This window comes from Heterodontus francisci, chromosome 28 (assembly GCF_036365525.1).
Source record: "Heterodontus francisci isolate sHetFra1 chromosome 28, sHetFra1.hap1, whole genome shotgun sequence".
In the NCBI taxonomy this organism is placed as follows: domain Eukaryota; kingdom Metazoa; phylum Chordata; class Chondrichthyes; order Heterodontiformes; family Heterodontidae; genus Heterodontus; species Heterodontus francisci.
The window spans coordinates 24,926,616-24,952,364 of record NC_090398.1 but is presented as its reverse complement, the minus strand read 5'-3'; the positions used below and the strand labels follow the sequence as shown (position 1 = coordinate 24,952,364).

The window sequence follows — 25,749 nt, the reverse complement described above, 5'->3', positions numbered from 1 at the left end:
GCATGGATATGGCAAAAGAGCGGGTGAAATTAACTGCAATGCCTTTTTGAAAGAGCCAGAAAACACTCGATGGGCTGAATGGCCTCCTTCTTTGCTGTATGAATGTATTGTTATTTGGGTAGGATAGATAGATAGATAGATAGATGACAGACATTACGAATTGCATGATAACTATCAGATGCAACAGAGATGGGTCTCATGGATTCAAAGGAGCAGTCTACCCACTGTATATGGCACGAAATTACAATCACACAGTTATTCGAAACTCTGAATTTCTGCAGGTGAGTTTTCAGCTCCTGTCTGCAAGGATTTAGCCACTGTTCTTCTCCAACAGCAGTTCCCTCTCAATCCGAACTCCACGTGTGCGGACTTCATCACAAGGTATACGTCTCCAGAAGCACCTCAGATTTATTTAAGTTGCCTTGCTGGCGTGGATTTACCAGCCTTTGCTTTATCTGAGTTCTTCAGTGACAACCTGTGCACTGTGACCGGGTTTGGTTAGCTGGGTCTTTTAGTTAATAGAAACAACTTTTGGATTCAGCCATCATTTTCTTATGCTTGCCTGCGCTCTAGTCCTTCCTGTTCTGCCTGATCTGGGTAAGACTCTGCTTCTGTTTATCTGGTTGCAACCAGTGTTCATTTACTTGGAAAGTGGGAGTTTATTTTTCAGTTCTGTTTCAGTTTTTAGGTTCCATCCCTGCTGCATTCTTAGCTATCCTTTTGATTAGGCTCTACCTTAAAAAAGAACAGCTTTGCAATCACGGAACCCAGCACACATCCCTTTTGGGAAAAAAAGATCTTTACCATGATAAGGCTTTATTTGCAATACTTCAGAAATACAGCAAGTTTTCTACATCATAAACATTTCACTGGGGAGGTTCCTACATACAGTCAGCATTTTCATATTCTACAATCACATTTTTCGAATTTACAAAATCATAAGAGCTTAACCAATAAGAAAACCAAGTGAATGTGACAATAAGGATTATCAGAATTCAAACATCATCGAATAGATTTAACATAACTCAGAACCTTCCTTCAGTCTTGCACCCTTCTTTTGCACTCTGCACAGAGCATCAGCAATTACATTGCTTTTTCATGTAACATGGAACATGTTTGACGTAAATCGCTTTAACATTAACCACTAATGAAATAACCTGAACCTCTTTGTTGAGAACCTTTCTAGAAACACAAGTCAGTTGAGGTCGACATAAAAATATTGAAGAGCCAGTACAGGACATAAAAAAACACTCTTCCTCAATGGTCGAATACTTTCTTTGATGCTTATTAATCTTCCTTGAGAAGTAAATGAAGAGCCGTTTCATACCAGCATTATCATCACAGAGCAGCATCTCTCCTACCCCTATATCACCATCCCTTGACTGTCGCTGGGTCAAAATCCTGGAACTCCCTTCCTAACAGCATTGTTAGTGTACCTACCTGACATGGACTGCAGCGGTTCAAGAAGGCAGCTCACCGCCACCTTCTCAACGGCAATTAGTGTTGGAAAATAATGCTGGCCTGGCCAGCGACTCCCATATCCCATGAATGAATAAGAATAATTTTTAAAATGCGATATCCAGAGAACCTCACTTCGCTTGTTACTAGGGCTGTCGATTGTTCAGGTATTTTGACTATGGGGCCAGTTCAATCTCTGTAAATTGCAATTCTGGGCCTGGAAATGTTCCATGCTCCCTGTAATGGGTGGTGTACTGGAATGTTCAACCATCAGCGTACTCTGAGCTACCGGGTATGCAGAGTAACATAAAAAACTGGGTTATTGAGCCTTTGAAGCTTTAGAATATCTTGGGACTTACAAATGGTCTGCATACCTGTGGATATGCAGAGGGGCTGAACACTAGAGGCTATTGGGCGTATGGAAGGTCAGTATACCTTTAAAGAACACTGATGCTAATGGATCGATAGAGCGTCATAGTACTCGTGGTTATTGGACCCGCACAGGCTGCGAAGACTGCATTTAGCAAATTGTCATAGTATCCTGAGCTGCTGGGTTTAGAGACGTTGACGTGTATAGACGTCTCCCTCGGTCACAACATGTATTTAAAATGTCCCACTGACCGATATACTGTTTTTCTCCCAGAGTAAACACTCCAACCCGGTTTCTTTGATCAAGAACAAAATTATTAGTTTATTATAAATGAATTCTTACCCAAAAACGAAGTGAAACATGCACACACATGAAAATATTAAAGCCCTTATTTCTCCTAGCCCTTACAGACAAACAGACACACCGGTTAACTGGAAAAAGAATATAAAGCATTATTGTTGATAGCTGTTACAGAGAAATAGAAGGACTTAAAAAAACACAGGCTGAAAAGAGGTATGGAAAGATGTCCTTTGTTTTGTTTAGGCGACCCAATTGCGTCTAGATGGCTGTCAATGGGATCTTCCTGGAACCGTTCTTCCCAGGTGATGTTGATGATCAGTTTAGGTTGGCTTTCCAAGAGATGCAGCTACAGAAGGCTCTAATAGGTTTTACAGCAGGAATGCAGCAACAAGATTTTCGTCCCCACACATTCGATGCAGGGTTTCTTCAAATGCAAGGGGATATTGGAAACACACTTGATGCAGGATTGCTTCTCAAGGGGAAGAGGTGAGCTGTCTTCTCCTGGCAGGTAAAGAAGCAACTGTATTTTCTAACTGTTCAAATTAAAATAAAGCTTTTTTCCAGAAAGCAAGCCTCCTGACAACCAGAAGCTTGGCTTCTCAATGTTTTGTAAACAGCTGTCCAAGTCCAGAGCGACTCCTTCTGTTTTACTTTATTTGAAAACAGGTGCCTTCCAGTTACTGGTTACCACTCAAACTCAGTCCAAACCTTCTGATGAAATCCTTTAAAAAGGTAACGCCCAAAGTCCCAGCATCTACGGAACACTTTTCAGTTTTACAACACAAATTCTTAAAATTTAACAAATGTAAATGAGAAAAAAACGTTTTAACACCTGTAATATTCAGAATCCCTGCAGAAGTGAAATTAGTGGACACATTCATTTCAGTCTCCATTGAAATCATCGTCCTTTTTAATATTATGTTAAATAATTCTTAACTGGGATGATTTTATAATATATTGGAAGTCTTATATATGTCCCATCTACATTGTAATTGTTGATCTCCACATTTTGAACTTAGTTATGCCCTTTGAATAATGCCGGTGAAGCAGAGCTTCAAGTTTAATTAACCAGCTCCTTCAGAGAAATCCCATGGCACCAGTGAAGCCAACATCTCTACAAGCCAAATTATCAATAACTTTGTTACTGTGTACCAAAGTAATAGCAAATCACAAGATTATTGAAATAATAAACATTGAAAGCATACCTTTATGATTGGAACTGAATTAGATCGGGGAACTCCTGGGAATATTTCCGTATTAGAATAATGTAATCATAGAATGGTTACAGAATTGAAGGAGGGAGCGCGACCCGTTCAGTCCATGCCAGTTGTCTGTAACAGCAACGCAGATACCACCACCAGCCCGCTCCACCACCCCCACCCCCCCCCCACCCTGCTGCGATAAATTATCCCCATAGCCCTCTGTTCAGGTACATATCCAATTCCCTTTTGAAAACCACAATTGAATATGTCTCCACCACACTCTAAGCAAGTGAATTCCAGAGCCTGGCCATTCCCTGCACAAAAAAGGTTTTACCTCATGTTGCTGTTGGTTAAGTTGCTGATGGCCTTAAATCGCCTCAATCATGGGAATAGTTTCTCTCTACTCCAAGACACCCCATGGTTGTGAACACTTCTATTAAATCATCTCAAGCTTCTTTTCTTCTTTAATCACTTGTTCTAAAATAGAGGGAATTCACTTCCTTCCGAAAGTGAGGTGTCAAGTTTTGGGTATAATGCTCCCAATTAGGTCGAAAGGAATTTTATGAAGGTTTATCATAACTTCCTTGTTTTGTGTTCTATACCTCAATTCATAATTGTTCATGCAAGTAATTTTAACCACCTTCTCAAACTGCTTTCCCAACTTTAACGATTTGTACACCTCTGCCAACAGGTGTCATTGATTCTGCACCCACTTTATAATTGTTACCTTTATTTTACATTTCCTGACCTCGATCATCATTCCAAAATGTACCAATTCACACTTCTGTGCATATTTTTCATTTGTCACATGTCCATCAATTCCACCAGCCTTTCTATGTCCTCCTGAAGCCGATCATCATCCTTACCACTGTTCATAACACTTCTGAGCTGTGTGTCATCCACAAATTCTGAAATTGTGCCCTTCATTTTGAGGTCATTACTGTGTATCAAAAAAGGCAGTTACCTCAGTACTGACACCTGGAAAACAACAGTACATGCACACCTACCGTCCGAAAATGAAACCTTCACTATTATTCTATTTCTAGTCACTCAGCAAATTTCATATCTAAGCTGCCACTTTCCATTTTATTCCATGGACTTCGAATTTGCTGCCATGTCTATTATGCAACACTTTATCAAACGACTTTTGGAAGTCAATATACGCCAGATCAGCAGCAGTGCCCCTCACCAACCCATGTTGTTACCACATCAAACAAAAAACTCAATCAAGTTAGTTAAATTAGATTTTTGTATCACGTACCTATGCTGGCTTTCATCAATTAATTGTCCAAATAACGTTAATTTAGTCCTGATTAACGTTTCAAAAAGCATTCACACCACCACGTTTAACTTGAGTGACCTGAAGTTCCCGTGTTTATCCTTACACTTATTTTTGATCAATAGTGTATCAGTTGCGATTACCCTGTGCTCTCGACCAACCTCAATATCAACGGAGGATTACAAAATTATGGCCATTAACTCTCCCAGTTTCCATCCTTACTTCCCATAGCATCCTCGAATGCATCTCATACTGTCCTGGTGATTTATCATCTTCATCTTCAGCCAGGTTTTCAAACACATCCTGTTTATTAATTTTCACCCATCCACATCTCGACTACTGAATATTTTACTGTGACATTCGCAGAATCTACCTTGGTAAAGGCAGAAAAAGATTGCAGGAGGTCATGTCAGGAGCAACACCAGGCAGACCTAAAGATGATATGCCATCCTGTTGAAGTTCCAACACAGGAGGATTGCATGCTAAACAGCAGAAGCAGCATGCAATAGGCAGGGCTGACAATCCCACAACCAACGGATCAGATCTTAGTTCTGCATTCCTGCCACATCCAGCTGTCAATGTTGGTGGACAATTAAACAACTGATAGCATGAGGCGGCTCCACAAATATCGCAATCCTCAAAGACAGAGGGGGAGCTCAGCCCAACAGTGTAAAAGACAAAGCTGAAGTATTTACATAAATCTCCAACCAGACAGGGCGATGGATGATGCATCTCCGCCTCCTCCTGAGTCCCCAGCATCACAGATGCCTGTCTTCAGCCAATCCTATTCACTCCACGTGATATCAAGAAACGGCTGAAGGCATTGGATACTGCAAGGTCTATAGGCCCTGACAACATCCCGACAATAATAATGAATACTTGTGCTCCAGGACTACCCACACCAAAAATCAAGCTCTTCCAGTGCAGCGACAACACTGGCATCGACCTGGCAGTGTGCAAAATTTCGCAGGCATTTCCTGTGCAAAAAAAGTTCTAACCAGGCCAAATACTGCCCAAATGGTCTACTCCCAATCATCAGCAAAGGAATGGAAGGTGTCGTTGACAGTGCTATCAGGGGGCACTTGCTCAGCAATAACCTGCTCATGCTCAGTTTGTATTCCGTCAATACTACTCTGTTCCCGACGTCTTTACAGCCTTGGTCCAAACACGGTCAAAAGAGCTGAACTCCAGAGGTGAGATGAGAGTGATTGTGCTTGACATCAAGGCAGCACTTGACTGAGTATGGTATCAAAGAACGCTAGCAAAACTGGAGTCAGTGGGAATCGGGCGGACGGGGTGGGGGTTGCTGTCCGCTGGTTTGAGTCATGCCTGGCACAAAGGAAGATGGTTGTGGTTGCTTGAGGTGAATTATCTCAATCCCAGGAAATCACTGCAGCAGTGGCTCAGGGTGGTGTCCTCGGTCCAACCTTCTTCATCTGCTTCATCAATGATCTTCCCTTCATCAGAAGATCGGAAGTGGGGATGTTCGCTGATGATTGCGCAATGTTCAGTACCATTCGCAACTCCGAAGATACTAAATCAGCCCGTGTTGATATGCAGAAAGACCTGGACAATATCCAGGCTTCGGCTGATAAGTGGCAAGCCGCACTGGCGCCACACAGATGCCAGTCAATAACCCATCTGAAATAAACGAGCGTCTAACCATCTCCCCTTAATATTCAATTGCATTTCCATCGCTGAAACTCCACTATCAGCATCCTGGGGTCACTATTGACAAGAAACTGAACTGGACCATCCACATAAATTCTGTGCCTGCAAGAGCAGACCAGAGGCTGGGAATCTTGCGGTGACTAACTCACCTAATGTCTGCCCAATGCCTGCCACAAGGCACAAGTCAGAACTTTGATGGAATGCTCTCCTCATGCCTGGATGGGTGCATCTCCAACAACACTAAAGAAATGCAACATAACCCCGGACAAAGTACCCGCTTGATTGGCAACCCATTCATCTCCTTCAAAATGTACTCCCTCCATCACTGACGCACAGTGGCAGCAGTGTGTATTATCTACAAGATGCACTGCAGAAACTCATGGAGGTTCCTTTGCCAGCGCCATCCAAACCCGTGACCTCTAAAACCGAGAAGGACAAGGGCAGCAGATGGATGGGAACATCATCACCTGTAAGTTCCCCTCCAAGCCACACACTGTCCTGACTTGGAACTATATCGCCATTCCTTCTTTGTCACTGGGTCAAAATCATGGAACTGCCTTCCTCACAGCACTGTTGGGATACCTACACCCCCAAGAATGCAGCAGTTCAAGAGGCAGCTCACCACCACCTTCTCCAAGGCAAGTTCGATGGGAAAAAAATGCGGACCTAGCCAACAGCGCCCACAACCCCGAACAAATAAAACAAATAAAAAGATATACTCATTTAGTACCTCAAAAGTGGCCTCTACCACCAAGCGTAAATCCATCTTTTATATCCCTAATCGACTCCACCTCTCCTCTTAGCATCTTTTTGCTACTTATGTGGTTGCAGAAAACTTTTGGATTCCCTTTTCTACTCGCAGCCAATCTGTGCTCATGCTCTCTCCTCGCCTCTCTGATATCTTTATTCAATTCTCCTCTGACCTTTGTACATTCAGCCTGGTTCCCACTTGTATTATCAACCTGACGTGTCACTCACATTTTTTCTCTGCTTCACCACGATTTCTATCTCCTGTGTCATACAGGGAACTCTGGCGTTGTTTGCCCTACCGTCCACCTCGTGGGAATGTACCTCCACTTTCCCAAACCATCTCCTCTTCAAATGTTTGTCATTGTTCTGTGACAATATTGTTTGCCAGTTTTTGATTCTGATTAACCTTGTGCAGTTCCATTCTCACCCCATTGAAATTGGCTCTCCTCCAATTAAGAACTTATACTCCAGATTTCTCCTTGTCCTTTTCCATGGCTAACCTAAACCTTTTGCTACGATAAAAGCTGCTTCTTTAATGTTGCTCTATTGACACTTGATTCTCTTGACCCACCTCATTCCACACAATCAGATCAGGCACTGACACCTTCCTCACTGAGCCGGAAGCATACTGATCAAGAAAATGTCCCTTGGCACATTTCAAAAACAGCTTTGTCCTTTACACTATTACTATCTCTGTCTGTGTTAGGATAATTAAATGCCTATATTATCATGAGTCTATAGTTTTTACACATCTATGTCATTTCCCTGAAAATGTGACTTCCTCATTAGTTCGTGGTCTATACAATACATGTGTCGTGCAATGGATCCTCTATTGTTTTTAAATCTAGCAAAATAGTTTCTGTCTTTGACCGTTTCAAAGCATCCTCTCTCTCCAGCACTGCAATATTCTCCTTAATCATTACAACCCGCCATCCTTCATTCGGTCCTTCCATATCTTTCCTGAACAGCTTGTATGTAGGAATTATTAGTACACATTCATGCCATATTTTGCGCCATTACACTACCATCACCACACCATCTTATTTGCATGTGGCTGTTTGTGTCTGCAGCTCAACAACCTTATTTACCATATTCCATGTGTTTACGTACATGCACTGTAAATCTAAATTAGACATAATTGCAAAACATCTTTGTCTGACCCCACTAACAGCTTATTATTTCTTAGTCCTCGCTTCAGGACTTCAAATTCTTGGTAAGGTTTTAGCCTCTGAGTCACAAGGTGCAGGCTTCGAACACTGATCACTGAGCTTCAGCTCTGACTCCTGTCATAATATCCAGTGGGATACTCCTCATGGAGATAACAGAATCATTACCAGCACATGCTGCTGTAAGCAAAGGCAGCAGTGTTTATGATCTGAAATTGTGGAACTCTATGTTGTTTGCCTAAATTTGCAAAATTCTTAATGGAAAGATAAGGTGGTGTTCCTTGAGATTAGCTGGATCATGATTGGCTTCAGTTATCAAGGAGAGAAAAGCCAGAGTGGGATTAGAATGGAGAGTTAAACTAGCAAGTGACTAGAAGCTCCGGTTCATGCTTGCAGACTGGAGAGAGGTGCTCAGAAAAAAAATTATCACTCATTCTGCAGTTGATTTCCCTCATGTAGCAGAAGCTGTATTGTGAACAGTGAATATAGCACAATACATCGAAAGAAGTACGTGTAACTCACTATTTCATCTGAACGGCGTGTTTGAGACAGCACAGTGGGAATTGAAACTCCTGCACTCGTTTACCTATGTGCTTATTAATAGTCATTTTGTAGTACTGAAGCTGAGAATTGCTGAAAATCGAGACATGTTGTCAAAGCTTTTCGTCTTGCACTCATCAGGACAATACCTGAGAATAACAAATGCAAGGGAAATCAATAACTTATACTGCATGAGAAGTGAGTGTTGATTGCTTGGCAAATGAACTCTGAGTGGTAGAGGCGTTGCCATGGAGAATGCAACAGTTTACAGTGACTGACAGTTGACTGCCAAGCTTTGTTTAAAATTTAAACCAGGCAGCTTGACTCTGATTGGTCAAGGCATTGCTCCGAGGAATGAACCAACGAATGGCTGTCCCTTATTTTGTTCAGCTGAAACAGGCGCAATGTGTGTACATGTTCTTTCTGTCTGGAAAGAAGAGGGCCCTGTATATTAATATCTGTAGCTTCCAGTACACACAAATGCGCCATTCTGCGAGCCCTACTGACTATCATAAATTGTTTGTCAGCAGAATTCCTAGCCCACTACGGCTTATTTAGCAAATGTTGACCAACTGTGGAATCGCACTTAATGTTGGAAACTGCATTTTATGTTTTGCAAGCATGGGCTGGTTGGGTACAGCTTGCAGCTTTCCCCTCGTGAACAGTAGAAGGGACATATTGTTTGATACAATGTACCAGTCTTTGGAGCGTAAGGCCCACATACCTAGCATCACACTGGCATTGAAATTCATATATGTCATGACTCATTTGTGTGATAGGCAGGATGTATTTTTAGCTTGACTGAAGCATCTTGTTAGTGGCGGACACCTCACATGTTGCTGCTGCATTGTAGAAGTGTGAAACAGCTAACTTTACCTGTCACTCAAATTTGTGAGATACAATACCCTTCCAAGGTAATTTGAGGTAGAATGGGCACTTTTCAGGGACGAAAATGGGGGTCTGAAGACGAAAAGCTTCAACAACATGTCTCTATATGCTTATTCATCGCACTCGGGATCGGCACAGTGGCGCAGTGGTTGACACCTCAGCCTCACAGCTCCAGCGACCTGGGTTCAATTTTGGGTATTGCCTGTATGGGGTTTGCAGGTTCTCTCTGTGACTGTGTGGGTTTCTGCTGGGTTCTCTGGTTTCCTCCCACAGCCAACGACTTGCAGGTTGATAGGTAAATTGGCCATTGTAAATTGCCCCTAATGGAGGTTGGTGGTAGGAGAATGGTGGGGATGTGGTAGGGAATATGGGATTAATGTCGGATTAGTATAAATGGGTGGTTGATGGTCAGCACAGACTCAGTGGACCAAAGGCCCTGTTTCAGTACTGCATCTCTCTCTGACTCTGGGGTAACGCCCCGACAACTTGTTCAAACATTACTCTTACTTTTACGTAAAACAAATCATGGTCGGTAATCCTTCATTCTGTAATTATAGTCAAATGACTAGATGCAGTTCGTGACTTCAAAATGTGACGTCTGTTTGCAGAGAATTGATTGTTTTGCAACCTGAAAAAAAAATAAACAAGTTACCAAAATTGAGTGAACTGTTCCATTTACTGCGAATAGCGACATTGTTAAATTCATTCAATGTAAATATGTTTAAGAATCTTGAAATGTGAAAGAAACAAATCTTCCACAACTAAAGACTTTTCCTATAACACATCTATGAAAACTAAGATAGGAAAATATGTTACTCTTAATTAATATATTTTAACAAAGAAACTCACCTAATTTCCTTCAGATTCGTACTAGTCTGGTAGAGCTGGAGAAATGTGGGAACGGATTTGTCAGTCAGTCTGTTGGACTGTTCACTGCGCTGATTATCGTTACTCAGGTCCAGCTCCATCAGTGAACCATTTTTACTGATGGCGGAGACCAATTTTGCTGCACAATCATCTGTGAGAGCATTTGACTTTAACCTAGAGTGATTAAAAAAACAGATTTTATAAAACATCAATGCACGTGCTTAAATATACACCAATTGCAAATAACTATACTGGAATTCCAAAATCGTGGGGCAAAAACTGCTCAAGAAAATTGCATGTTCTCTGTTTCTAAATTATTTTCGTCCTAATACAAATTGACAAATGAGATTGGTCAATCATCATTACCAGGGTAATGAGAATTCTTGATGATAAAGAACTCTGGTTGTTCCGTCGATATTTAAACAGAAATTACTCACTCAAGTGTCTGTACTTTGCAATCATTTTTCTCCAGAACTTTAAAGAGGCATTTCACTCCTGAATCTTGAAGATTATTCTCGTTGAGTCTAAACTCAAATAAGAAAGTCAATAATAAATATAGAATAATGAAACAGACATGAAATATTCATAATTAAATCTATTTTACATGGAATACATTGCCCTTCCAAAACGCCAATATCAGACCCAGAATCCAAATGCCTATTTGATTTGCACTAAGGGTTTTCATTATAGCGCCTGTGTTATAATCAGTTACCATCACCCAGTACATTTGTTTAACTCGAAATTTACTCCATTGCTTGGGGTAAAGATTTACCCACACATTATCAAACGAATACGTGTAAAATGGGCTTAAACCAGAAAATGATGGAAATGCTCAGCAGGTCAGACAGTAACGATGCTGAGGAATCAAAATTTACCTTCCAGCTGCTGATCCTAAACTTCTGATCCGTTGTCATGTTAACTTTCCTGCCCATTCCCATTCTGAACTCTCTGTACTTTTATTCCACAATATTGGAAGGAAACTCACGGGAAACTTAAGAAACTTATTAGATTAGGCATTTTTCCGCCTTCCAGACACAACATGGAATTCAACAATTACAGATCATAACCACTATTCCTATTTTTTCAGACAGCATGTGATGGTAGTGACTCTGTTGCTCGTATTTACAACTCCTGTTGAATATCTTCTATTTCGTTACGTTCTATTAAGGCACTCCCCCAGCTTTTTGACTAGTCTATTGATCCCTTTCTGTCATTCCCTCACTCCTGCCTACTCAATAACCTTAACCCTAACCCTTTGATAGCACCTTACAAACCCAGGACCTCTACAACCTAGAAGGACAAGGGCAGAAGATGCATGGGAATACCCCCACCTGCAAGTTCTCCTGCAAGACACACATCGCCTTGACTTGGAACGATATTGCCGTTCCTCCACTGTCGCAAGGTCAAAATCCGGGAACACCCTTCCTGCAGCACTGTTGGTATAACTACATCACTTATTTCTAACCTTTGCCATTTCAGACGAAATGCCAATAACCTGAATTGTTTGCTCTGTTTCTCTCGACAAAGTCGTTACATGACCTACTGAGTAAGTGCAGAATTTTCGGTTTACATTTCATATTTCCTGTGCAGTATTTTCCTTTTGTCCATGTAAAATAGTGGCTGGCAGCAGGAATTCTGTAAACTTGTGGTCTGCCATGAACAGGAATACAATGGATGCTTTCCGCAGCAGATGCTCGTCATCAAAAGAAAACAAAGGGTAAAACCAAAGACCTTACCTCTGACATTATTATTTTAAAGAAATTTAGCTATATGATACACAAAGGTTCACAAATATAAGTGAATGATAAGCAAAACATGCCACATTTTTCTGCGCAGTCTATTGGCGAATCTAATTAAGTTATTGTAATGGATCCCTGGATTGTGCATAAAGACTGATGGAGTTTCACTCAGCCTCACTTTCCTTCCCTTCCGGCCTCTGATGATGCGTTAATCCAGTGGCATCACTGGAAATAATTACATATAGGTGGAAGAATCGCAGCTGTGAACCCATTTAACTAGCTTTTTGGCACAATTGAGATTAACAACAGCATTATTGATTTGGAAAATGCAATCCTATCGAGGAATGAGAAATGAGAGTACATATATACCTCACTTGTAATATAATCAAACGGCACAATAAAACAAATTTTTTTCCTGTTTTAAACAACTAAGTATTTGCTTACCAACAATAGGCAGTGACAGAACAGTCTGTTAACACAGATTTAAGGTATTTGCTTAAAATATAGATGTAGGATGATGAGTTGTTTTAACTCAGTGAGTTTTTATAATATCGAATGCACTGCGTGAAAGACTGGCGAAATCACATTCAATAGTAACTTTCAAAAGGAAACATGATAAATATTTGAAGAGTTGAAGATTGCATGGCTATGGCGAAGAGCAGGGGAATGTGTCTAATTGGATACTATCGAAGAGACATCACAGGCACCACAGGCAATCGAGAGCACCACATTGTGAAAGGTGTGCGTTGGATTCGGAAGTTAGATGGCCAACTTCATATCTGATTGAGTAAAATGAACACCACTGCACTCTCAAGTATTACCAGAACAGCCAATCTGACTACGTCTCTCATCATTCCATTTAGAACAACGGAGAACTGAATGAAAGAATGTGTTCAATAATTGATCGAATTCAGTTAATTTTCTTTGCTTATCATTCATAACATACCACGTTTAAATAAAACAAATATTGTTTATAATTATATTTATCGATTTGTTTAAATACCTGAGTTTTTTACATTTGTGCAGTATGGACTGCAGTTGATGGATGCCTGCATCTTGTACACCACAAGTACTGAGATCCATCTCTTCAATTATTTCAAGGTTCATTAATACAGGAGACAGAACCGCACAGTCATAAGGTTTCAGAGGACACTTTGTAAACTTAATTTTCTTTATCGGTGCTAATGCGGCTTCCATCAGATTTCTGTCTTCAAATTCAGCAAAGGAATGACACATATTTAAGAATTTCCGTTGGCTTTGCCCGTCATCCAAGTTCTGAGCGCACGTTTTGACATTCCGTGTGAGCCACTCCGACACAGGCTGTGTTACTTCAGCAGGAAATTTACCCAATTTCGACTCAAGCTGATCAGTTGACTTTCGTGAGGAAAGACCAACAAGAAAACGTGAAAATGAATTGAATCTGTCATCACCGCATCTGTATCCTTCATCAAGCAGTTGTTTTAGTTCATTTGGTTTTGTGCTTAGACTTTTCATAAGTGCAGCAACAAAGTCCTGCATCATGGTGTCACGGAATTTGTAGGCAACACTGCCTAGATCATTGTCTCGAATCTTCACTATAAACGCAGTGATAAAATTGGAATGTTCGAGTTCGAGCTCATTGAATTTGTCTGCTTCAAAAACAGCTGATTTTTTCCCAATTCCATGGTAGGCCAACTCGCCCAGTTTCAGCAGGTTATTGAGAGTGTTTTCTGCATCATAGCCACATCTATTTAAAAGATTTTCAAAGTAAACAGTGTACAAACGTGTGCTGGTTATGGGTTGCCTTTCTCGCTCTTCTGCTGTCTTATGCGACTCCGCTAAGGAGCAGCAGACTAAGCAATACAGAGGGTTATAGTACAGGGTGTCCAGTGTGTCGTTCCACTTAATTGTTTCGATTGTCTCTCTTTCCAGGTTTGGATCTCTCAAGTAACGTTGGAAATATTGCTTGACTTTCTCAGGGCTGAAACCCAGAATTTTGAACCTTCGATGTATGTTTGCATTTCCCAGAGATTCCAGTTTCCACGGCCGGCTCGTGATCAGCACTGAACAGCCTTTCAGCAACTGCCCTTGTATGAGGCAGCGGACAATGTCTGAAACCAAGCAGCAACACTCGGGATCGGGACATTGATTTTGAGGTGCGTTGTTTCTCTCAACATCTGTGAAATCCACGGTTTGCTCAAATTCATCCAAATCATCAAATATAAACAATATTTTTCTGGGTTCTTTCCACAGCTTCTCCAGATGATTTCGCAAATAGGGGTATGAATTCAGGATCAACCTTGATAGGGTTGTTCGGACTTTTATTAAAGTTAATTGGCTAAACTTGAAATGAAAGACAAATTTAAATTGACGGTATATTTTCCCTGTGGCCCAGTCACGGATTATCTTCTGTATTATGGTGCTTTTCCCGATCCCTGCATCACCAAATACTATAGTTGTCCGAGTTCTGTCTATTGTAGCGTCTTTGCTTCCCAACAATTGATCGAGCTGAACGTTTTCGGGTACATTCCCGATATTTGGCCCCTGTTTCTCTTCAAGCTTTCTCCCTTGCGCCTTCAGTTCAGTTTCAACCATTTGCGGCTCTCCAAGAGAAGGAACAATCATTACTTCAGTGTAATGCTCATCAAGTAAACATGTCTTGGACATTTGATTTTCTCCAGTAACTTCCAATATTGTCGTTTGTTCTTGAAGAAATGTTTTGTGCTGGCGCTCTATGCCTGAAATATGAAAACGTTAAGAATTTTGTTAGTACAGTAATTGTAATTGAGGAGAAAAAATAAGTAATCTAGTAAAACAGTGAAAGAAAGTTAATGTCATGGAAACAAGAAACCATGTTAAGTGGAGCAAAATAAGAATGTAAGTACATGAGAAATAGGAACTGCAGTAGGCGATTTGGCTCTTTGAACATTCTCAGCCATTCAACAAGTTCATGGCTCATTTTCTCCACCTTGCTGCACTCTCCCAATTTCCTTCAAACACAACATTCTAGCGATTTTTGTCTTGAATATGATCAACGATTGGGATTCTTCAGCTCCCTGGAGTGGACAATTTCTACGACTCATCAAGCATTAAAGTAAACATTCCTCCTGATCTCAGCCCTAAATGTCCAACCCCTTGTTCTGAGATTGTCACTCCTTTTTGTAGATTCCCCAGCCAGAAGAATATTTTTCCTGCATTTATCCTGCCAAGCCACTTACGGATTGCATATGTGTCGATTCGTTCGCCTCTCATTGTTCGAGAATCCAAAAATATAGGTCCAGTCTACTCAATCTCTCCTCATGGGAGAATTTACTCATCCAAGGAACCACTCTTCTGAACCTTCTGCACACCCCCATGATGCCAAAATTTCACATGGTACTACAAGAATTACCTCACCAATGCCTGGTATAATTGTAGTAAGACAGCTTTACTCTTATACACAGTTCCCTTTTCACAAAAGCGAAAAAAAAGATGCATTTCCTAAATGCATGTTCTACCTGTATGTTATCTTTTTGTGATTGAAGCTTAATGGCACCCATGTGTTTCTGAATGCAAACATCTGCCAATATGTCACCATTCAAACAAAAAGGTGTTTTAAAAAAAATATTTTTTCTGACCAAAGTGGATAAATTAACACTTTGGCACGTTGTATCTCACATGACATCCATTTGCCCATTCACCTAGCCTGCTCTAAGGGACGACAGTATTAGTGTGATCGAAGCTTATAGTTGGAATTTGCGAGGCTATCAAATCTAGGATCACCGGTGGTTTAAATGAAATACATAAAGTTATGATATTTGCAGATGCACAGGAAAATGACTGAATCAATACAGCATGCATTGTGAAGACTCAAATTTGTTTTTCCAGCTAAATTAAACTGTTAACAACTGCAAGCTTCTTTCATTATAGATGGACAGATTGACTGGCGAAAAACAATTTATGCTATGGAATGTTTAGCAAGAAACAAAAATCAGAAAAGTAGCACAATCGTCTGGACCCAATAACCAGGCATGCTTCAGAGATTTCTTTCGTGCTGATGAGAAGTGAGAATTTTGGAGAAGTTTCATGTGCATGAAGCATGGAGTCATGGAGTCTGGAAAAGCGAAGGTGACATGACTTACCTTCCGATGGTTGAGCGGAGAGCATTTCAGGCGCTTCCGGGTCTGAAAAAAAGTAAACAGTGACATCACTGGAACGCTGCAGGTGATTGGTTGATGAGTAACAGCTCTAAGTGCCTGGAAATTGTTCATAAATCAGGGGAATCCAAGTTAAGGGGAATCAAATAAAATGTAAGAACATGATATGTACGAGCTGCAGTATGCGATTGGCCCTTTGAACATTCTCAGCCATTCAGCAAGTTCATGGCTGATGCTCTCCACCTTGCTGCACTCTCCCTGTCTCCGTTAATTTCCTTCGAACACAAAATTCTGGCGACTTTTGTCTTGAATATGATGAACGATTGGGATTCCTCAGTTCTCTGGACAATTTCAACGACTCATCAACCATTAAATTCAATATTCCCCCTGATCTCAGTCCAAAACGTACCACCCCTTTTTCAGCGATTGTCACTCCGTTTTGCAGATTTCCCAGCCAGAAGAAATATTTTTCCTGCATTTATCCTGTCAAGCCCCTTACGAATTGTACGTGTTTCGTTCGCCTCTCATTGTTCTAGAATCCAAGAATATAGATCCAGTCTACTCAATCTCTCCTCATGGGAGAATTTACTCATCCAAGGAACCACTCTTCTGAACCTTCTGTGCACACCCATGATGCCAAAATTGCACATGGTACAACAAGAATTACCTGACCAATGCCTGGCATAATTGTAGTAAGACAGCTTTCCTCTTATATACAGTTCCCTTTGTCACAAAAACTAAAAAAACTATGTGTTTACTAATTGCTTGTTTTTCCTGAATGTTTTCTTTTTCATGATTGAAGTACAATGGCACCCATGTGTTTCTGAATACAAACATCTGCCAATCTAAAACCATTCAAAAAAATTATGTTTTCCCTCCAAAGTGGATAAATTAACACTTTGGGAATTTGTATCTCACATGAGGTGCATTTGCCCATTCACCTAACCTGCTCTAAGGGATGATGGTATTTGTGTAATCGAAGCTTATGGTTGTAATTTTCGAGGCTATCAAACCTAGGATCATCGGTGGTTTAAATGAAATACAGAAAGTTATAATATATGCAGATGCACAGGAAAATGACTGAATCAAACCAGCATGCATTGTGAAGACTCAAAGTTTTTTTTCAGCTAAATTAATCTGTTAACAACTGCAAACTGCTTTCATTATAGTTGGACAGATAGACTGGCGAAAACAAAATGTTACGAAATGTTTATCAAAGATCAAAAATCAGAAAAGTAGCACAATTGTCTGGAAACCAATAACCAGGCATGAATCAAAGATTTGTTTTGCGCTGATGAGAAGTGAGAATTTTGGAGAAGCTTCATGTGCATGAAGCATGGAGTCACTGTGTCTGGAAAAGCGAAGGTAACATGACTTACGTTCCAGGAGCGGAGCGGAGAGCGGATCAGGCGATTCAGCATCTGAAAAAAAGTAAACAGTGACATCACTGGAACGCTGCAGGTGATTGGTTGGTGAGTAACAGCTGTAAGTTCCCGGAAATAGCTTAAAAATCAGGGGAAACCAAGTTAAGAGGAATCAAATAAAATGTAACATGATAAATAGGAGCTGCAGTAGGCGATTTGACCCTTTGAACATTCTCAGCCATCCAACAAGTTCATGACAGATCCTCCCACCTTGCTGCACTCTCCGTGTCTCCATTAATTTCCTTCGATCCCAACATTCTAGCGACTTTTGTTTGAATATGATCCAACGATTGGATTTCCTCAGTTCTCTGGAGTGGACAATTTCAACGACTCATCACCATTAAAGTAAATATTCCTCCTGATCTCAGTCCAAAACGTACGACCCCTTGTTCTGGATTGTCACTCCTTTTTGTAGATTTCCCAGTCAGAAGATTTTTTCCCCCTGTATTTATCCTGTCAAGCCCCTTACGGATTGTATTATGTATCAATTCGTTCGCCACTCATTGTTCTAGAATCCAAGAATATAGGCCCAGTCTACTCAATTTCTCCTCATGGAAGAATTTACTCATCCTTTTGAGGGTGGCACAGTGGCGCAGTGGTTAGCACCACAGCCTCACAGCTCCAGCGACCCGGGTTCAATTCTGGGTACTGCCTGTGTGGAGTTTGCAAGTTCTCCCTGTGTCTGCGTGGGTTTCCTCCGGGTGCTCCAGTTTCCTCCCACATGCCAAAGACTTGCAGGTTGATAGGTAAATTGGTCATTAGCAATTGCCCCTAGTATAGGTAGATGGCAGGGAAATATAGGGACAGGTGGGGATGTGGTAGGAATATGGAATTAGTGTAGGATTAGTATAAATGGGTGGTTGATGGTCGGCACAGACTCGGTGGGCCGAAGGGCCTGTTTCAGTGCTGTATCTCTAAAACTAAAACTAAAAACTAAAACAAGGACCCACTCTTTTGAAATTTCTGTGCACTCCCATGATGCCACAATTGCACATGGTACCACAAGAATTACCTCACCAATGCCTGATATAATTGTAGTAAGACAGCTTTACTCTGATATACAGTTCCCTTGGTCACAAAAGCTAAAAAAATCGATGTATTTACTAATTGCCTGTTCTTCCTGAAAGTTATCTTTTTGTGGTTGAAGTACAATGGTGCTTCTGAATGCCAACACTAATTCCATATTCCTACCATATTCATGGCTGCGGTTGCAAGGTGACCAAGGATGGGAACTGAACATCCAAGTTTATTCAATATTTAGGAAGGACAAGCAAAAAGGGAATGGAGATGGAATAGCGTTGTTAGTAAAAGAGGAAATCAATACAATGGTGTGGAAGGATATTAGAAACACGAAGGGGCAGAACACGTTGGTGGGGGTTCTATATAGACCATCAAACAGCAGTGGTGATGTAGAGGATGGCATTAAATAGCACAGTAGAGGCGCATGCAATAAGGGGTCAACTGCAATTATGGGTGAGTTTAATCTACGTGTAGATTGGGCAAACCAAATTCGCAATAACACTGTAGAGGAGGAATTCCTGGAGTGCGTTCGTGATGGTTTTGGGACCAAAATGTTGAGGAACCAACTAGACAACTGGTCATCCTAGACTGTACATTGTGTAATGAGAAAAGATTAGTTTACAATCTTGTTGTGCGAGGTCCCTTGGGGATGAGCGACCATAACATGATAGAATTATTCAGTAAGATGAAGAGTGCGAGAGTTGATTCCGAGACAAGGGCCCTGAATCTAATTAAAGGAAACTATGAAGATATGAGGTTCGAGTTGGCTGTGATAGATTGGTGAACGCTACTTAAAGGATTGACAGTGGATAGGCAATGGCTAGCATTTCAAGAGCGCATGGATGAATTACAACAATTGTTCATTCCTGTCTGATGCAAAAAATAAACAGGAAGGGTGGCTCAATCGTGGCTTACAAAAGAAATTAGGGATAGTATTAGATGCAAGGAAGAGAAATATAAAATGGCCAGAGTAAGCAGCAAACCTGAGGATTGGGAGTAGTTTAGAATTCAGCAAAGGAGGACAAAGGGATTGATTAAAAGGGGAAAATAGAGTATGACAGTAAGCTTGCAGAGAATATAAAAACTGACTGTAAAAGCTTCTATAGCTATGTGAAGAAAAAAAAAGATAAGTGAAGAAAATGTGGGTCCCTTACAGTGAGAAATGGGGGAATTTATAATGGGGAAGAAAGAAATGGCAGACCAATTAAACATATATTTTGATTCTATCTTCACAAAGGAGGACACAAATTACCTCCCAGAAATGTTGGGGAACATAGGGTCCAGAGTGAAGGAGGAACTGCATGAAATCAATATTAGTGGGGAAATGATGTTCGGGAAGTTGATGTGGTCGAAGGCCGATAAATCCCCAGGTCCTGATAATCTACATCCTAGAGTACTTAAGAAAGTGGCTGTAGAAATAGTAATGCATTTCTGGCCTTTTTTTCAAAATTCTACGGACTCTGGGACAGTTCCAAAGGATTGGAGGGTAGCCAATATAACCCCACTATTTAAAGAAAAGGAGGTAGAGAGAAAACAGGGGATTATGGACCAGTTAGCCTGACATCAGTAGTGGATAAAATGCTAGAGTCCATTAGAAAAGATGTAATAGCAATGCACTTGGAAAACAATGACAGGACTGGACAAAGTCAACATTGGATTTACGAAAGGGAAATCATGCTTGACAAATCTACAGTAATTTTTTTGAAGATGTGACCAGTCGAATAGACAAGGGAGAACCACTGGATGTGGTGTATATGGACTTTCAGAAGGCTTTCGATAAGGTCCCACATTAGAGATTAGCGTGCAAAATTAAAGCACATGGGATTGGGAGTAAGGTACTGAGATGGATAGCGAACTGGTTGGCAGACAGGAAACAAAGAGGAGGAATAAATGGGTCGTTTTCTGAGTGGCAGGCAGCGACTAGTGGGGTACCGCAGGAATCAGTGCTAGGACCCCAGCTATTCACAATATATATTAATGATATAGAGGAGGGAATTAAATGTAATATAGCCAAGTTTGCAGACGATACAAAGCCGGGTGGGAGTTAGAGCTGCGAGGAGGATGCAGAGAAGCTCCAGTGTGATTTGGACAGGTTGAATGAGTGGGCAAAAACATGGCAGATGCAGTATAATGTGGGTAAATGTGAGGTTATCCACTTCGGTGGCAAAAACAGAAAGGCAGATTGTTATCTGAATAACGGTAGATTGGGAAAAGGGGAGGTGCAGGAGACCCGGGTGCCCTTGTTCACTAGTCGCTGAAAGTAAGCATGCAGGTGCAGAAGGCAGTTTAGAAGTCAAATGGCATGTTCGCCTTCATAGCGAGAGGATTCGAGTTCAGGAGCAAGCATGTCTTGCTGCAATTATACAAGGCCTTGGTGAAACCACATCTGGAGTATTGTGTGCATTTTTGGTCTCCCTATCTGAGGAAGGTTGTTCTTGCTATGGAGGAATTGCAGCGAAGGTTCAGCAGACTGATTCCTGACATATGAAGAGAGATTGGGTCAATTAGGCTTGTATTCGCTAGAGAGTGGAAGAATGAGAGTGGATCTCATAGAAACCTATAAAATTCTAACAGGACTGGAGAGACTAGATGCAGGAATGATGTTTCCAATGGCGGAGGAGTCCAGGAACAGGGGTCACAATCTCAGGGTAAGGGGTAAGCCATTTAGGATTGAGATGAGGAGAGATTTCTTCACCCAGAGAGTGGTGAACCTGTGGAATTGTCTGCCACGGAAAGCAGTTGAGGTTACATCAGTAAGTATATTCATGAAAGAGTTAGGTGTAGTTCTTAGGGCTAAAGGGATATGGGGGGAAAGTGGGAACAGGTTACAGATTTTGGGTGATCAGCCATGATCGTACTGAATGGCGGAGTAGGGTCGAAGGGCCGAATGACCTACTCCTGCTCCTACTTTTCTATGTTTCTTAACATGTTTGGAAAAAAAATACTAATTCAGGTGGACTAAATGGTCGAACGAGTTTTGAAAAGCTGCGAGAGAGCTGCGCAAACTGACGTTGATCAATTATGTCAGAGTATGCCTGCATTTGAAATGCAGAGTAACTAGGAATTCTCCAAGCAACAGTTCGCAAACGTCAGCAATTTAAGGGACTTGGATTGATTAATTGTCCTGTGATTTAATTTGTGTATGCGTGTGACCAGGGAAGGAAGCGACTGTTAGATTAACTAAGAAACGTCTTGAAAGCATCTGTGGCAATCAGAGTGGTGATGAAATTATTGAAGGAAATTGAAACATATCCTCATCGTCAAGGCAGTCTCTAATATTGCAGTATGAACAAAGAGTTATATACCTCATTCGACAATTTTAGCTTAGGGTCGATTTGTTCGGTCATCTTGTCAGAGTGGCCTGTCCACCTTCGAAAGAAAGGTATTATCTCGTTGCAATGAGTGATTCGGTGTTTAATTCGGGTAGCTTGGTCAGCTACTGAAGAGAACAACTAACAGAGAGATAGCAGCAGTGATCGTGTATGTCTGATTCCTTGGAACTTATTGGTGAATAAAGGTGTATTGTGTTGATAATTAGAATTCATACCTAACCAAGAAAAGTCGTTAGTGTTCAACCTGAATATTAAGTTTTGTCTCCTTATTTCTCGGAATTCTAGTGATCAAACCGTACAGTAACCATCGAGATAAAATGCTATGGTTTACACTGTCTATTCCCTTCTGGAGCCTTTCCCGTCCTCCTCACCAGTAACTTGCCCACCTGAAGTTTTTATGGTCAGCAAACTTGGATATCTTAAACATAATCCTCTCGTCTAAGTCATTAATATAGATTATACACAGTTGACGCTCTTGCACTGATTCTTGTGGTGCTCTAGTTCCTGCCTGCCAGTCCAAAGATGTCTCATTTATTCCGACTACCTGTTTATTGTCCACGAACCAATCCTCAATCCATACTATTACCTCCAAGCTCCTTGGTTCCTGCATATTTCTGGAATAGTTTGTGTATCTTCTAGTGTAAGAACAAATACAAAGTATTTGTTAATGCTTCTTCTATTTCCTTATTCCCACAATAATTTCACTTGTCTCTGCCTCCAATAGTCGCACGTTTACTTCCACGCATCTATTCCTATTTGCGCACCTATAAAACGTCTACAATCTTTTTTTATAAATGTTTTTTGCTCGTTTATTCTCATACTACCTTTGCGTTTTCCTCATCAATTTCTTAATGTTCCGCTGCTGAATTTTAAAATCCTCGCAATCCTCGGGCTTACTATTCTTTTGTTGGCACTATTATAACCTGAAGCCTGGCTCCGATATAAAATTAAAACCCGACCCGAGCCCGACTGGACAGCAGCCAATCCGAACCCGATCTGGGCCCGAGCCCTTTAATTTCTTTTCATGACCGAACCGACCCGGAATATATCATTGAAACAGAAAAAAAGGTTGTAAATTAAAAAGAAAACAATACCATCAGCTAATAGGAACGGCAATTAGTAGTGCAATTGGGGAATCCACATCAGTAGTACTGTGTCAGAGAGTTCCCAAACTCTGCCAGGGTGCCTAAATGTTCTTACACTGGAAGATACAAAAACTATTCCAGATATATGCAGGAACCAAGGAGCTTGGAGGTAATAGTAGTCAAAATAAGTCAACAAGTGTGAGGATGAGCCATCCCCCTTACTCTTACATTCGCAGACAGTTCAGGAACACAGACATGGTGCTTTCAGAGAGCATAACCAACTTTTGTCTGTTTTAGATCCTCTGCTACTTACTTCTTTGTCTACAATATTGAGGAAGGAGGTACTTGTAGCATTTGTTGCAGTCAGGTCTCTATACAATTTGAGTTGACATAGAGGGAAATTTCCAGCTGACAAACGTATGGAAATTATGCTGGAAGACTCGCTAGCCCATCAAGACTGTCCCACACCAAGATAGCTTTACCATCATGGCTAAACACTTCTTCCCTCTCACTAAATCACATCTAAATCTACTAGGAGTAGCAAAAAATGTAAAAACCCTGGGCCAATGTGGGGAAAAAACTCAGTACATTTCCTCTTCAATGCCCTGCTGCCCTGGCAGTGGAAAACCTGTCCAGGAGATTACATGGACCACCTGTTACCGATAAAGAAACTTACCTTCTATATGACGTAATCTTTCTCACACTCAGGAAGTTATCGAGCTCCCTCTTGAAGCCGCTGAGAAAGTCAACACCCACCATACCAGCTGACCATATATTCCGGAGGCGCTACAGTCTCTGGGTACAGAACCACCTACCATTCCGTCTGTCTGTCTATCTATCTATCTATTAAGTTTATAGATGGTTTTCTCTGCTACTGTGAAACAATCAGTTGGAAAGTAATGGGGAAAAGGCTTGCTTTTGAAAATCAATCAACATTGCTTCTCCAGCCATTATAGCTTGTTGGAAATTATCTACGTTGGATGGCAAAATATTGCATTAATAATGCTACACTGTTTGATGTCTTGAAATGGTGTTGGCATGAATCGAAGTTTCTAGAGATAACCAACTCTCTATTCACTCCCATGGAACAGAACACCACCCTTTTGGGACCAGAGGAATACTTAATTCAAGGAACGAAAGCTATTCGGTTGACTAATATGGACTGTAATGGCAGTTCTATATGCCCAGGTGTTTTAATTCCTTACTGTGGAAGATTAACAATTTATACTTGGATGGCCCGTGGTGAGTATTCAACCACACCCCCGACCCCATATATACGAAAAACAGTGTGCACAATGCCATATTGGTTCTATGCATTTTAATTTTTAATGTTTGCATTTGAAAAACTGAAATCTCAAAACTAAGATAATTTGAGTATAAGTTAGACTTCACTAATTCAGTCATGGGAAGTAAGTACGTTGGATCCTGTGTTGTGGCTTAACATAATTGCTGGTAGATTTTGTCTACAAGATCCATTGATGTGGTCAATGGCACTCGTTTTCAATCATAATAAGGCAGCTTTCCAGATGTACATCACACAACAGCTACAACATGACTTTCTACATAAATAATCCCATCATGGAATTCAGTGGTAGACTTTTTTTTGTTCTCTTTCCATAACCGAGTGGATCTAATTCTTGAAAATATTTGTTTTTTTAAAAATTCTGACAATTCATCAACATGCTTAGAACTAGGATGGTCTGGGCAGGGCACTACAGCTATTTTTTCAAGTCTGTACTTCTTTCTTTTGGGCCTCCTTATCTCGAGAGACAATGGATACGCGCCTGGAGGTGGTCAGTGGTTTGTGAAGCAGCGCCTGGAGTGGCTATAAAGGGCAATTCTAGAGCGACAGGCTCTTCCACAGGTGCTGCAGAGAAATTTGTTTGTCGGGGCTGTTGCACAGTTGGCTCTCCCCTTGCGCCTCTGTCTTTTTTCCTGCCAACTACTAAGTCTCTTCGACTCGCCACATTTTAGCCCTGTCTTTATGGCTGCCCGCCAGCTCTGGTGAACGCTGGCAACTGACTCCCACGACTTGTGATCAATGTCACAGGATTTCATGTCGCGTTTGCAGACGTCTTTAAAGCGGCGACATGGACGGCCGGTGGGTCTGATACCAGTGGCGAGCTCACTGTACAATGTGTCTTTGGGGATCCTGGCATCTTCCATGCGGCTCACATGGCCAAGCCATCTCAAGCGCCGCTGACTCAGTAGTGTGTACAAGCTGGGGATGTTGGCCGCCTCGAGGACTTCTGTGTTGGAGATACGGTCCTGCCACCTGATGCCAAGTATTCTCCGGAGGCAGCGAAGATGAAATGAATTGAGATGTCGCTCTTGGCTGACATACGTTGTCCAGGCCTCGCTGCCAGAGAGCAAGGTACTGAGGACACAGGCCTGATACACTCGGACTTTTGTGTTCCGTGTCAGTGCGCCATTTTCCCACACTCTCTTGGCCAGTCTGGACATAGCAGTGGAAGCCTTACCCATGCGCTTGTTGATTTCTGCATCTAGAGACAGGTTACTGGTGATAGTTGAGCCTAGGTAGG

At 41.3% G+C, this 25,749-nt stretch overlaps 1 protein-coding gene across 19 annotated transcripts in view; it reads right to left on the bottom strand.

Annotated features, from left to right (window-relative positions):
- Nucleotides 1-805: 805 nt before the first annotated feature.
- LOC137385142 (NACHT, LRR and PYD domains-containing protein 3-like) overlaps nucleotides 806-25,749 on the bottom strand; it is a 206,085-nt gene continuing 181,141 nt past the window's right edge. For 16 of the 19 annotated variants that reach the window (XM_068060009.1, XM_068060011.1, XM_068060017.1 and 13 more), the window contains 6 exons: nucleotides 17,725-17,766; nucleotides 16,331-16,372; nucleotides 13,234-14,947; nucleotides 10,929-11,015; nucleotides 10,474-10,665; nucleotides 3,504-10,252 (listed from right to left, as the gene is read on the bottom strand). In XM_068060009.1, coding sequence (XP_067916110.1) covers nucleotides 10,165-10,252; nucleotides 10,474-10,665; nucleotides 10,929-11,015; nucleotides 13,234-14,947; nucleotides 16,331-16,372; nucleotides 17,725-17,766 — 2,165 coding nt within the window. In that variant the 3' untranslated portion in view covers nucleotides 3,504-10,164. Of the gene's footprint in view, nucleotides 2,630-3,503; nucleotides 10,253-10,473; nucleotides 10,666-10,928; nucleotides 11,016-13,233; nucleotides 14,948-16,330; nucleotides 16,373-17,724; nucleotides 17,767-25,749 lie in introns of those variants that run through there. The other 3 variants (XM_068060020.1, XM_068060016.1, XM_068060028.1) reach the window with 3 other exon arrangements.